The sequence below is a fragment of the Hoplias malabaricus genome, chromosome 2, assembly GCF_029633855.1.
Source record: "Hoplias malabaricus isolate fHopMal1 chromosome 2, fHopMal1.hap1, whole genome shotgun sequence".
NCBI lineage: Eukaryota > Metazoa > Chordata > Actinopteri > Characiformes > Erythrinidae > Hoplias > Hoplias malabaricus.
The window spans coordinates 26,557,957-26,572,316 of record NC_089801.1 but is presented as its reverse complement, the minus strand read 5'-3'; the positions used below and the strand labels follow the sequence as shown (position 1 = coordinate 26,572,316).

Below are 14,360 nucleotides of genomic sequence, written 5' to 3'. Positions count from 1 at the left end.
TTGTCTGTAACCGCTTATCCAATTCAGGGTCACAGTGGGTCCAGAGCCTACCTGGAATCATTGGGCGCAAGGCAGGAATACACCCTGGAGGAGGCGCCACTCACTCACACCTATGGACACTTTTTGAGTCGCCAATCCACCTAACAACATGTGTTTTTGGACTGTGGGAGGAAACCGGAGCACCCGGATGAAACCCACGCGGACACGAGGAGAACACACCAACTCCTCACAGACAGTCACCCAGGGCGGGAATTGAGCCCACAACCTCAAGGCCCCTGAAGCTGTGTGACTGCAACACTACCTGCTGCGCTTATCGTATTCTATCTTATCTTAAAATTTGAAGCTCAGCCAAACTTGTCTTCTCAGCCACAAATTTTGCCTTTTTTTCTGTGTAATGGGGTTGGGAACAGAACGTGAAAAAGAGCTGGAGAGAAGTCAGAAGAGTGAAGTGGAGAAGAGAGGAAAAAAAATGGTTGACACAGGGCATAGCATATTTTTCACGATGCTAGGGCTGTTTGGAAAGATAATGTGACATGACAGATCTTGGAAGCTTCAATGACTGTGCCATGACCTCAGAGAACTAGGGTCTATTAGATCTTTTTGATTTTTTGATTAGACTGGATTTTGTACTGTGCTGTTTGCTGCAGTGCAATTTTGCAACATCTACCTTCTCACTGGCCACTAGCTAACTGGTATCAGAGTCAAACTTCACTATAAAGTCAACACCAGCTAATAAGGGTAGTAGTAGCTACCCTTAGTAGTCTGAATCAGCAAAGAGAAAAACTACACATTTTAAACTTTAGCATATACTACAAGTCCAAATGGTTGTAGATGTCTTTTTAAAATATTAGGGTTCTTGAAAAGTGCTATATAAACCTTATATAATATAGTCACTTGTCCTTTTCCTGTAGTAACAGCATTTTCTGAAGAAGGTTTATGCCAGATGTTGGAACAAGGATCTGATAGCAGTTAGCCACTGTTTCTGATTAATCTGAAGGGCAAAGGCCCCTGGAACTGGACGGTAGGCATTTCCTGTAGACTTTTATTTTGAAGAGAGTAAAAATATAATCTAAGAAAAAATAATAATAATACATAAAATAAACAAATAAATAAAAACCATGAGAAATCCAAATATTTTCAGTACTCTAACATTTACTAGAGCTTTATAATCAGCAATGGTTCTTGCTTCAGAAATTTGCAAGAGATTAAGAGACTACTCAAGCCTGTTGGTGACACAGCCAGCCGTATCTCTTCACCACTGTAACTTCACCATTGCAGTCCTTTACAGAGACCGCTTCACAGCAGGTTCTGTACCTAAACTACAGTCAATCTCAAATTCCCTCCTCCTATGACTTATTTAGGCTAGTGCATATTTAACCCAGCATTTAACAGGACTCAAAGATTCTTGACTTCCTTCACTTGGGGTAGGCTCTCACCCCGTAATAGAACCCCATTTGTTTCTGGGATATAACCATGGGCTCTGACTGAAGGTCATACTGACCACTTCACACTCAGCCCTGCAAATCATTCAAGTGTACACTGAAGGCCCCAGTATGAAGAATTCATATACTAATAGCAGAGATGACACTTCTAAACTCAAATAGAAGACCTCCTGTCCCAGACTATGCCTCGCCACTCTGTTCATGAACATCTTGAACAGTAATTGAGACACGGCACATCCCTGACAGAGCCCAGAGCCTGAACAAGCCTGACTTATTGCAGAAAATGAAAACACAACTCAAGTATTTAACTTCAAGTCTGTTTATTACATTTGTCTGATCATTATATTTGTTCTGTATTTCCTCAGATGTATTGATTTTTGTTTTTCTTTCCTCATATGTTCTGTCATGTTTACTATGGGTCTTCCTTCTGTATGTTCCTGTGTCTTGTCCTTATACAGTCCCTGTTTCTGCTTGTTCTGTCTTTTGTACTGACTATGGTTTTGCCATGTGTTGTGATCCTTATGTCTTGCCGTCTTATAATTTAGGGCTCCTTTCCTGTTTGGTATAGTTGCTTGTTCTGTACTGGCCTTCTCTTTTGCTGATTTTACAGATGTACCCTGTGCCTTGTCACCTTTATGTACTTTGTTTCCTTGATGTTCAATATGTTCACCTGTCCTTACAGGTCTTGCTTGTGTTTATTCTCAGTGTTCCATGAGGTTGTGTTCAGGGTTGCTCTTTTTTCCCCTTTCACCTTATTCTCCAATAGTCAGGACCTAGACAGTGCCGCCACAGGCAGGTATGATTTGTATGGTTGATCCTTCTCAGTGCTGCAGTCACACTGACGTTTGGTGTAATTTGTGGCTTATAAAAGGTGACAGTAAAAATTCAACATTTTTTAGTTGTTTAAAAAAATATTTCATTCCGTACAAAGAATTGCTTTATCAAGAAACAGTGAAATGTGAACACAGGGTATGCAATGTGTGTTTGCGTCCATTATTTAACAGTAGTCCTCGTTTGTGGTGTCTCCTTTGCATATGGCTCCTTCAATGCCACCAGTATTGCAGGTGCGATTACGAGTGATACGTCCAGTATTGCAGCTGGACCAGGCTGACCAGCAGGACCAGCTGCCCTCCTGTTGAACTGGTTTGCTCTTATCTAGAAAAGCAACAGAGAAAGATATTCAGAAAGACAAAACAGAAGATACTAGCTTTTGCTTCATTTTGTGCACAGAGCCAGTTTTGATGAAACGTTGTGTGAGTGGGGAAAGCTACATCAGACCTGTGACTGGTGAGAGTGAAGCTTATACAAAATTAGTACAGCCTGATTTTTATCACCAATTTACAGTAAGGCATTCGTTTACAATATTTACTGTTCCTAGAAGAGTGATGACAATTGGAATCCTTGAGCATATTTTGCAACACTCATAAATGGATAGTTCATTTTCATTTAAGTATCATCATTTCATTTAAAGCACATATCACACTTGGACCAAAGGAGTTTGCACACACCTCTAAGGTTGGCTAGTTACTACATCACAATAAAGGGTACAAAAGTGAGTTAAGGGACAATTTTGATGCTAGTACTTTTGCAAATATTTACATTATTGTTATTGAATCAAAAAACATTAATTGCTACAAATCTTTGGACTCACAAGGTAATTTCCTGTATATGTAAATTATCAGAAACATTATTATTCTGAAACATAACTAGCATTTCAAATTCTAAATTCATTCAGATTATGGAAATTTCAGAAGGCTGCTGCTTGTCAGAGTGTTCCCACATGCACAAAGCTCGAGATTTGTAGACATGCTTTGTGAATTTAGGGAATTCCACAACTTCAAGGTGCAGCCTATATGACCACAGACAATCAATTGTGCACAGCTTGTATGACCACTAATGTAAAGCATAAATGCAATGAGACACTTGGGAGCAGCTGTAAATGAGCCTATAGTCACCAGTCAGTGCTGCTAGAAGGACATAAATCCCCCGCATTAGATTGTGGAGTAATTCTCATTCTCTGGAATGATTTAAAGCATTTACAGGTCCAATAATATGAGGACCATCACACTATAACAGTAGGAATCCATGGGAATATTTCTATACGGATTTGATTGCACTTAACCAATTTAAGTATGTATTATTATTTTTATGATCAATCCAACTCTTCCCAAGTATAAAACTTTCCCAGAATATTAGAGGTTTTTACTGTTGGTCAGGTAATATAAAACAGAGGCCATAAAGCAGCAATGGTTAAACAGTGTATATCTAAAATGACATGTAAAAACTGAGTGGTCTTCAATACACATACCTTTCATTAGGTCACTACGTATGATTTGGCACGCAATGCCTTCATATTGCAGTGGACATAAGCAGACACACTCTCCATCTATCAGGGCCACTGTCCCTCCATTATGGCAAGGCTGGCATTTACACACACTGTACTCTGCTATATACTCATTCAGTGCTCTCATCAGGTTCTCTCTCCTGGGCTGAGCCTCCGGGAAACTCAGAGGAATTGCGTTGTAGATTGGTTCAGGCTGCCAACACATCCAAAATCGTTAGCTCAACATTGCAATGGCAAGCTTTAAAATTGTGACATGATTAAAATATCATAAGCTGCTTTGGACATTTTTTTTAAATATAAAAAGCTAGGGTTGTGGACCACTGCTCAGATCCAGAAAGCAATGTTCAAGTCAAAAGAAGTGCTACTAATTTGAAGATTAGCTATAATCAAAGAAACAAATTTGCAATAAACTTTAAAGTGCTACTCTGGTGAGGTATTTACATCGCTGTAAATGAGGGCAGGCAGCTGTCCCAATGTCCTTGCCCACTCCGCATAGTGTTGCCAGTCCAGAATGCCATCTTTACTGAGCTGGGACTTCATGGCTGCAGCTGACTGTGGAGAGCCTCCCTTCACTGAGCTTAATACCTTATCAATCACAGCTTTCTTTTCACCACCACCATCTATGGACAGAAAAGACTTATTGCTTTTTTACAGAGTAACTTTAATCAAGAATTATTTGTTACTTTGGTAATTATTTGTTTAGGAAGTAGACTTTTCCACACTTACATACCTGTAGTCTTGTCTGTAATTGTTTCACATTTGTCTTTTGGCGTAGTATTTATATCTGGCTCAAACTTTCCAATAGTACTATCAATCTCAAATTTAGCATTAATACCAAATTTTAAGCAATCCTTCAGCATGACCTCTGTCACCTCTGAAAGCCCAAAGAAAGAGTCATTAATAATACAGGTGCATCATATTTATGCAAATGTATGATGTATGAATCAGAAAAAACTAACAAATGCTTTTTTAAAAATGACTGTCTGAGAAATTAAATTAAATTAGAAGAGCACATAAATCACAAGAGCACAAAAGAAGTATAATTTATCAAAGGCTCAGATGTGAAAATGTGTTAATTTTTCAAAGCATTCTCTTAAAATGATCTTTAATTGTGAAGCAGTATTCCTTAATATATTAATACCTTCCTTAATTTCTTAATGTATTAATACTTAGCTTGACATTTATTTGCATTTATGTCTTGGTGATTACGGAAGGCAAATGAGGAAAACACTGAATCGAAATGATACATGATGAATTTCATCTTCAGGCTTCTGGAAGCAAAACCAGTCAGGAATTTATACTCACGCTTTTCAGTAATTACATCATTGTTGAGCACATATACAAGGTCATATTCTCCCCCAGCTCTTCCATTTTTGGTGTAATGTGTTCCATAGTCCTCCAGGAAGCCATAATACTGGCCTTTTTCGTATGCAACAGGCAGTGCATCCACATCATCAAGGAATATCTCTGAGACCTCCAAGTTTCGTGACCTCATCCTGTAGGTGCCTAGTTGCACTTTGCCCTTTACCCTGACAAATGATTTACCCTACATTGGAAGGATGCATTGTAGAAAACAGAAATATATAAGTTCATTACTTTTTAAATGAAAACACTTGTGCAGCATTCACAAATGAACCCTGTTAAAATAGTTTCATGTTGCATGTCTTGATACTAAAGGGGCAATCTTTAATATATTTACTGTTCTCAGTCATAAAATGTCCAGGGTGCGTCATCATAGATCAAGGAAACAGGCTAGGTCGAAGCACTGGTGTCTCTAAGAGCAGTGCTGAAGCCAGTATATTCTCTTAGAGAAGAGCCCATTTTGGATATATTCGTATTTCTGCCTAAGATCCCACCCTCTGTCCTATCACAGTACAGTTCACACCTAACTGGGTTGCCAGGTACACACAACAGCTGATACAAACATTTTGTCCTGTAGCCATGAAATGACAAAATAAACAAAGATAATGATAGATTTTACCACACCTAAATATCTTCAGTGTCATTCTAAAAGTATCCATATCCAGAGATGTAGTAAAACAAGATTAAATACTGGCCATGTGGTTGAAAGATGGAGCCAGCATAGAAGCAACAAGATAAGACAGCATTGGGAAATGTTCTCCTGAATAGGTAAGCAAATCATTTCCAAACTATTTTTTTTAAAGTATAGACGCTTATGTATAGTGTAAACTTCATAGTTTGTGAGTTTCAACTAAACAAAGTGACAACTGAAAGGTGTAAATACCATGGTTTGTGTGTTTTAAAGAAATTAAACTCGTATTGCACTCATTTGTGTAGGTTCAGTTTTCCTCAAACTGGGCAGACAGCTCTCTCTACTGTTTTGAATCTATATTGCAGTTCCAATTTTAAACACTTGCTATAACAGATTACTCCTTTAAGTGACAATGGTTTTCTGAAGTACTCCTGAGCCCATGGGACTCTAATTTTCGCAGCAGCATGACAGTTTGTATGCCATTTTAGGCATTTGGCAGTCCAATGATAGAAAAAAGATATTTGATCTTTTGAAGAATGATTTTGACCTTGTCAGAGAGTCACAAGTTAATATTATGTTTTATACAGTGCTTGAATTCTGGCAAGCAAATGTCCCAATTTTTCCAAGGAGAATGTTAAACAGATTAAATTCTGAGATAAATTTGGATGTCATTCTCACACCAGTAGAAGTTCAGAGTGAAGCGGCATATAATATGTCTGTAGGGGAAGAATGAAATGATAAAGGGTTCAACAATGGCAAAGGTACCAGACTAAGGCCCACAGAGTCCACGGCTTTGGTTCGCTCTGCTAACATTTCCTAGAGTCAGAATTGGAGCTGGAGAGCACGAGGCAAGTGAGACACTGCTGCTTTTTGTAACACTTATAAACAAACCCCATCCCATTCGACAAATTGACCCCCCAACTTATGGTGAACATATAATTGTGCAATTTCTTGTTACACACCCTATAGCTATAGAGATGTGCAGGTCCAGAAAGTACTTGAGTACTGTAAAAATACTGTTAATTAGTAACTGCCCTGTGATGGCGTGATTTCAGACTCGCCAGCCTGGTGCATCAGCAGTGGATCCAGGTTGGTAGGCATATTTACAGGGATCCAGGCACCCATGACCAATGCTATAAGCGGTTCATATGGCCTGCACAGCAGAGGTGAATTGACATTCACTCTGCCATGATAGCAGAGAGGGGTTTAAGTTTGCTCAGCTCTCATTCAAGTCATACGTAATTGTGGCAAATCCAGTGACCCCTAACCGAGTCAAAGAGGAGCAATTGAAACCAACACAGTGAGAAAAGCAATGGTAAAGGGATTCCTTGGGAGAGTTTGGCAACGTGGGCAGAATAACCAAGAAATCACAACTAAGCTTAAACAATCAAGATTTGTTCATATTTACAAAAGACATGTTGGACCTGACTTACTCACTCTCATATAGCAGACTGAAGAGATGAGCTAAGAGCATTCTACTAACTTTTGGTAACTTGTAACAGCTGTGATTTGTACTAATGACACTAAAAGCACCACAATTGTTAAAATCCAGTATATTTTACTTAAGAATATTCAAAATAAGACAACATCCTCAACATCATACTTACCTTAGTTTGGCTGTATTCTGAGATGGTTTTGACCATGTCTGTCTTCTCAGTGTCCACATTGAAACCACCTGAGGCACCCGAGACAGATACTTTACTCGGACTAGATGACTGAGTAGATGACTGAGTAGATGACTCTGTGGGTGTGAACTTGAAGGACAGTCCAAGCGAGAATTTGGAAGTGGTTTCCTTTGTCAGCTCTCTAATCAAGGAGTGAGTGTCTTGATAGACCTCTTTAGAACTGGACTCCTCTACTAGAGTCTGAAGGTAAAAGAATCAGAGTCAGCTTTGACTTGCTTTGCCATAACAAAGGTGAGTTACGGTTGACTTGCAGGACTTTCATTTGGATTATTACATTCAAACTTTCCTACCACAGCACTTTCCATCTGGAACCTTTTTCAGCAAATTTCTAAAAGGATTTGTCTTTATTAGTGTGTTGATATCTCATCGGTCCTATTGCTAACATTTCCTTTTAAACAAACTAACTTCTTTTAAAAAAAACCCAGATTATGGGATTAATTTGTTTGAGTGTTTTTGTGTTCATTCATTCATTGTCCGTAACCCTTATCCAGGTCCAGAGCCTATCCGAAGTCATTGGACACAAAGCAGGAATAAACCCTGGAGGGGGCGCCAGTCCTTCACAGGGCAACACACACACATTCACTCAAACCTACAGACACTTTTGAGTTACCAATCCACCTACCAACATGCATTTTTGGACAGTGGGAGGAAACTGGAGCATCTGGAGGAAACCCACTGGACACAGGGAGAACACACCACACTCCTCACAGACAGTCACCTGGAGCGAGACTCAAACCCACAACCTCCAGGTCCCTGGAGCTGTGTGACTGCAACACCTCCTACTACTTGCTGCGCCACCATGCCGCCCTGCCCCAAAATGTAATATTATAAATTTTAAAATGATCAACTTTATTAATGCTTTCAGACTTAAAATTTTAAGAGGAACAACTATATGTGTAATAAACCTAGGAGGAATTCAAGTCTCAAGTGAGTTATTACAGAATAACCCAGTGATCTGTTTACTGTTGATATTTAATTACATTTTCATTTTAGTGATTTAACTCAACCCTGAATTGGATAAGACATTACAGATAATGAATTAATCAATTAATATTTGGCAATACTTCCATTAGCTAAAACAGAATTTTGATTTCCACATGCCAAAAAAAACCACTCACTTCAAAGTGCAGGACCGCTACGTTCCATGGTACTCTGTTGTACTCTAGAGTGGATGGGTCTTTGACACGGTCACACATTCCGTTATAAACTTTGTTATTAAATGGGTTCATGCGAGGACCAGAACCCAGAATGTTGATGCTGTTCGTGAAAAACAGATGTACAATTATAACAGTAGTCAAGTTAGTGCCATTACACCTGCACTAACTTTAGTGCATAAACTTATGACATTGACTGGAGTTTATGCTAATGTTGGCTGCAGTTTTAAGAGCATTCCACAAGTGGCAGCCAGTTACAGCTGCTCATCTTCTACTGTAATTGTTATTTACAAGCACCTTCTTAGTTTTTAGAACTCAAAATGTTTAAGCTTAATTTATTATCTTTTTTGCTTTCCCTTTGCTGCTGTATCACTGTAAATGTCCCAGCTTTGAGATTAATAAAGGAATCAATCAATCAAACCAAAAATATCAAGCTTGGTCTTGGTTAAGTGGGTAAGTGTACTAATTGTTCCTGAGTCTGATGCACTCAAACAAACACAAGACAATAATAGTATTTGGTCAGAAGTGGTCCTTTGATGGTCCCTTTTTGTTGTTGATCAAGTTAAAGTGGGCTGATATATTGTGAGCAAAATCACAGGGTGAAAGGCAGGAACACACTCTGGAGATGGTGGCAGTCCATCTCTTTGTGCCAGGCTTTTTTCATAAGTGTACCTGAGAAATTTCCAGTTTTATAATATAAAATGTTTGTCTTTTGATGTGAGTCTTGAGTTCCATCATTATTCTTGTGTTGCTCTGGCTTCCTTTTAAATAATAACTGACCTTTTATTATTTCTGGAAGATCCTTAGTGGAAGATTATTATTATTTAACATTTTCACCCTTCTTCCCAATGCCACTGTATGCAATATTATATTCTGTTGCTCTCTCCCATATATGCTTCTTTAAAAGTGAAGTTGGATTTACTGACCCATATCCAGCAACCCGGCCAATGTCCGACTCTCTCACAGGGATGTCGCCACATGCAGGACGGACCTTTTCACAATCTTCCTCATCAGAAAAGTCCCCACAATCATCGTCTCCGTTGCATTGCAGACGTTTGTTAATACACAAACCTACAGGCAGAGAAAGAGAAGGAAAAATAATCCATCCATCCATCCATTATCTGTAACCGCTTATCCAAGTTAGGGTCGCGGGGGGTCCAGAGCCTACCTGGAATCATCGGGCGCAAGGCGGGTATACACCCTGGAGGGGGCACCAGTCCTTCACAGGGCAACACAGACACACACACACCTACGGACACTTTCGAGTCGCCAATCCACCTGCAACGTGTGTTTTTGGACTGTGGGAGGAAGCCGGAGCACCCGGAGGAAACCCACGCGGACACAGGGAGAACACACCAACTCCTCACAGACAGTCACCCGGAGCGGGAATCGAACCCACAATCTCCAGGTTCCTGGAGCTGTGTGACTGCGACGCTACCTGCTGCGCCACCGTGCCAAAATTCCATGTTGCATAATTAAAGAGGTAAAATTTAATAAAAAAATTAGTAAGTGTGTGTGTGTGCTTCTTTTAAATATATATATATATATATATATATATATATATATATATTATTCTTAATTGTGCCTAATTTTGTAGCCACTTTAAATCCACATGCTAGCCAACTCTGCCAGTCAATTTAGTGAGACCAAAAGTCACAGATTGGGTAAACTCATGGAATCCAGAGGGTAAAATTAACTTCAATCAATAATTAAGGTCCAGTCCCAAGTAAATTGCTACTTAGTGCTCCAGAGACTGCTTATTCAAGTCCTGACAGATAAAGAGCAATGTCCAGGGCTACTAGCAGGATGGTGGATACTACACATCCTCTGAAGGCACTGATACATTGATGTACTTGGTTATAGCTTGGAAATGTAGAAGGGAGTCCAGAAAGACTCCTTGCATAAGAATGATCTTTGCATCAGCCCTTCATATATGCATTCTGAGTTAATAGTGTTTATTGTCTTTATATAAATTATCAAAAAAGAAGCATTAGTATTACTGACCTGATCCACACTGGAACTGAAGGCCTTTGCAGACAGGTGGAGGATCTTCAACACACTCAGTCGTTGGTGTACAGAGCATTTTTTCTGCAATGGACTCTATACATTTTTGGCCTCCAAATTGCCCAAACACTTCAATACCCCTGGAACGATGCTACACACACACACACACACACACAATAAGACAGATGTTAAAATGCATCCTTTGTTGGAGTTGTGAAAAATAAAATGCATCGAAGCCCATTTTTCAAGAAAACCTCAACATGTCTCAAAACACAGCAACTTCCCTTGGTGTTATCACCAATACAACTCAAAATGAACTTGAGCAAACAAATATTGTTAATGATGCTGAAGTAATTATACAATAACACATATGATCTTTGCACTACATGGGTTTACAAAAAAAAAAAAAAAAAAACAGATCGCTATCTATATCAATCAACTGTTTTGTTGATGCTCCAAATCTTGGACATGGACATAATAGTGTTATTTCAGTGGGCTCCAGTGCCTCCCACTAAGCTTTATAAATATACTTAAAGTGTACTTACAGAGTTGCTGAAATAACACATGACTAGTACACTCAATATATATTCAGTGGAATTTAATATAATTTAATTTAGTTCAAATTAGATGTTCCAAAAATAGTACATTTTAAGTACACTCTTTTTCCACAAGGAAAGCCCTCGATATACCCAAATGATTCCTATGTGGTTAAGGCAGTAAAATATTGTATGTATAACTATGTGGAACAGCATTTGATTAACATAAGGTTAGACAATAAAGCTTTGTCCCAAACAACACACTATGGAACTTTACATACTACACTACAGAAAGCACTGATAAGGGTTGTATATTATAGAGTGACCAGACGTCCTCTTTTACCCGGACATGTCCTCTTTTTTAGACTTAAAAAATGTCCGGGTGGAATTACACAAACGTCCGGGATTTTGTTTTTCTAGAGCTTACATAGAACTTCGAGAAGCGTTTCGTTCACAAACTAGTCCCGCCCTCCCCTACTCCGATTGGTTCGCTTGAGTGAGAAGGGGGCATGGTGAAGTAGCCTAAAATCTTCCGATTGGACGGTCTGACTGTAGAGCTACCGTTATTGGTCGATAACCTTCTCTGTAAACATTTAATTGGTAGTCAGTAGTCCTTGTTTACGTTAGGCAAAGCTCATGCCGAAACGGCGAAAAGCGAGGGACGAGAGCTCATCCCTCCTCCCGAGACATGTCCTCTTTTTTACCATCTCAGATCTGGTCACCCTATATATTCATTCATTATCTGTAACCGCTTATCCAATTCAGGGTCGCGGTGGGTCCAGAGCCTACCTGGAATCATTGGGCGCAAGGCGGGAATACCCCCTGGAGGGGGCGCCAGTCCTTCACAGGGCAACACAGACACACATTCACTCACACCTACGGTCACTTTTGAGTCGCCAATCCACCTGCAACGTGTATTTTTGGACTGTGGGAGGAAACCGGAGCACCCGGAGGAAACCCACGCGGACACGGGGAGAACACACCAACTCCTCACAGACAGTCACCTGCAGCGGGAATCGAACCCACAACCTCCAGGTCCCTGGAGCTGTGTGACTGCGCCACCTTGCCGCCCCACCCTATTTATTATTATTATTATTATTATTATTATTATAAACCATTGCACAAAACACTTTAGCAACCAAAATTAAGGAAAACATATGAAGGTACCTCTGATACCGCAACGTGGCTGAGTTTATGGCGATAAATGAACGTATCCCGAGGAGAGTGAAACCCACTGGATGCGCCTAATGACGAGCAGTTGATTTTAAATTTTAAAAAGATTTGTTTAACCGTCTTATGTTGGATCACGCTGCTTTCTGCAACTGTGGTCTTGCTGCTACAACGCAGTTAATGATTGCTCTCCGATTTTATGCTGCAGTATCCTTCCAGTCAGATGAGGTATTTCATGTCCACAGCTCAACAGTGCGGGTAGCGCGGTGGCGCAGCAGGTAGCGTCACATCCTGGAGGTTGTGGGTTCAAGTCCTGCTCGGTGTGACTGTCTGTGAGGAGATTCGTTCTCCTCTTCTCCACTTGGGTTTCCTTCCACAGTCCAAAAACACGTTGGTAGGTGGATTGGCGACTCGAGATTGTGTGAGTGTGCACCTTCACAGGGCTGGATGTCTTTTCAACTTTCATTTTTAATCTTAAGAAAACGTTGATTACACGGCAGCCAAGTGCGTTATTTCAACGTTGAATCAATGACAAAATGTTTACTGGGTAAGGGCTAAAAGGGAAAACTTAAGGTGTTTTGTGCAACCGGCCCCATCTTTTAGTGCCCACCCCTAAGCACCGACACTGAGTGCACGTCGTGTTGCACAAACAAACTACGGAATGCAATCAACTAGGACTCAGGATTCATGTAAACCATGAAGGAAAATGGCACTTGGATGAAACTGTTGGCCTTGTTCTTTAATATATAATGTTGGCAGTATGCCACCCAAGCAGTAGAAGCTCAAGAATATAGTCTCCAGGCATCGGCTGCACCTAATCATACACCAGCTCTACCATAAAACACTTTCAGTCTTGAGCCCCAGATGGATCCACTGCTGATCATTTCCAACAGTCATACTTCAGCTTGGACTTTAAAACAGCTTTCATAGGATTGCGAATAGTTTTACACAGGCATGTGGAAATGTGGAATGTGGGCAGTGATCGATAAAGCTTTATACCTGGGTTTTTAATGATCTCCACTCAGAACACTGAAATTAATTGCAGACCGCAGTCCAAATGGAGCACCAAACTATTTGAATAGAGCTCTGCCAGTCCAATTTTGGGATCAGAACCTGGTGTAGTTCCTTTACCTTTGTTTTAGTGCAAGGGTCACAGGGTCCCCACTGAGACCAAGCAGTCATTTTGCAGTCAATGGGTGCTGGAGAATCAGCCTCTCTGGTCTTCCTTCTGGTTCTTTGCCTTAGAACAAAATCAGTTTTATTAATAAAGATTTTTGCACTTTTATTCATTCAAACAGTTTCTTTCACACTCAGCATAAAGTCATTCCAATGGAACTGTGATTCAGTAGTCTTTCAAAAAAGCAAAATACTGCAAACACAGCTATAATAACAAGGCAATTATCCTGACCTACAGTTAAACAGTTGGGTCATGGAACCGTAGATACAAGAAAAATAATTGTATACCACTTTATAGCATGCACACAGCGCATGTGTAAATCTGAAGGATGTGATTCAAATGCATCAATTATGTAACTTTCATTGTAATGATAGTAATCACTATTATTCACCTAAATAAGATAAATATATGATTTAATCAATACACATTTGTCTATTAGTTTATTTTTGAAGAGAAAGCATACTTACATAAAATCTCCAAAACCCATTCCAACAGCTTGTTGAAGCAAGCAAAATAAAAACAGAATGGCTAAAGCCCTCATTGTGAGAGTGGATGGCCCGGACTACAACTGGATGATTGGTGTCTGTTTGGATTTGTTTGTCTTTTAATGTCTGGTCATTGGACTGCGTTAATAATTTACCTTTTTAAAGAGGTAGAGTCAAAAGAGTTAATGCGTCATGAAGACTAATGCAGACATAATCACCTCATGGTTATCTGGTTTCTTTCTGACTATACTGGATTTATATCTATCTATCTATTTCTTTCTCTCTCTCTCTCTCTCTCTCTCTCTCTCTCTCTCTCTGATATATATATATATATATATGCCCCATAAGTGTTGTTTATAATGTTGTAAAT

The 14,360-nt window shown here is 39.7% G+C and overlaps 1 protein-coding gene across 1 annotated transcript; it reads right to left on the bottom strand.

Moving 5' to 3' along the window:
• Positions 1-1,756: 1,756 nt before the first annotated feature.
• c9 (complement component 9) lies at positions 1,757-14,084 on the bottom strand. The gene is made up of 11 exons (XM_066660631.1): positions 13,973-14,084; positions 13,460-13,568; positions 10,623-10,773; positions 9,545-9,689; positions 8,583-8,721; positions 7,387-7,644; positions 5,092-5,332; positions 4,517-4,660; positions 4,228-4,406; positions 3,751-3,979; positions 1,757-2,597 (listed from the first exon to the last, which is right to left on the bottom strand). Exons 1-11 carry the CDS (start codon positions 14,044-14,046, stop codon positions 2,440-2,442), a joined length of 1,827 nt encoding a protein of 608 aa, XP_066516728.1. The 5' UTR covers positions 14,047-14,084; the 3' UTR covers positions 1,757-2,439.
• Between the last annotated feature and the right edge of the window lie 276 nt (positions 14,085-14,360).

What these genes read in the sequence shown, in the direction of transcription:
- c9 (XM_066660631.1), bottom strand. Translation starts at nt 14,046, where the DNA reads ATGAGGGCTTTAGCCATTCTGTTTTTATTTTGCTTGCTTCAACAAGCT. An exon ending in TCAGTTCCAGTGTGGATCAG is followed by an intron (nt 9,690 to 10,622) that starts GTCAGTAATACT and finishes CTCTGCCTGTAG; the next exon opens with GTTTGTGTATTAACAAACGT. An exon ending in GGCCGGGTTGCTGGATATGG is followed by an intron (nt 8,722 to 9,544) that starts GTCAGTAAATCC and finishes TTTCACGAACAG; the next exon opens with CATCAACATTCTGGGTTCTG.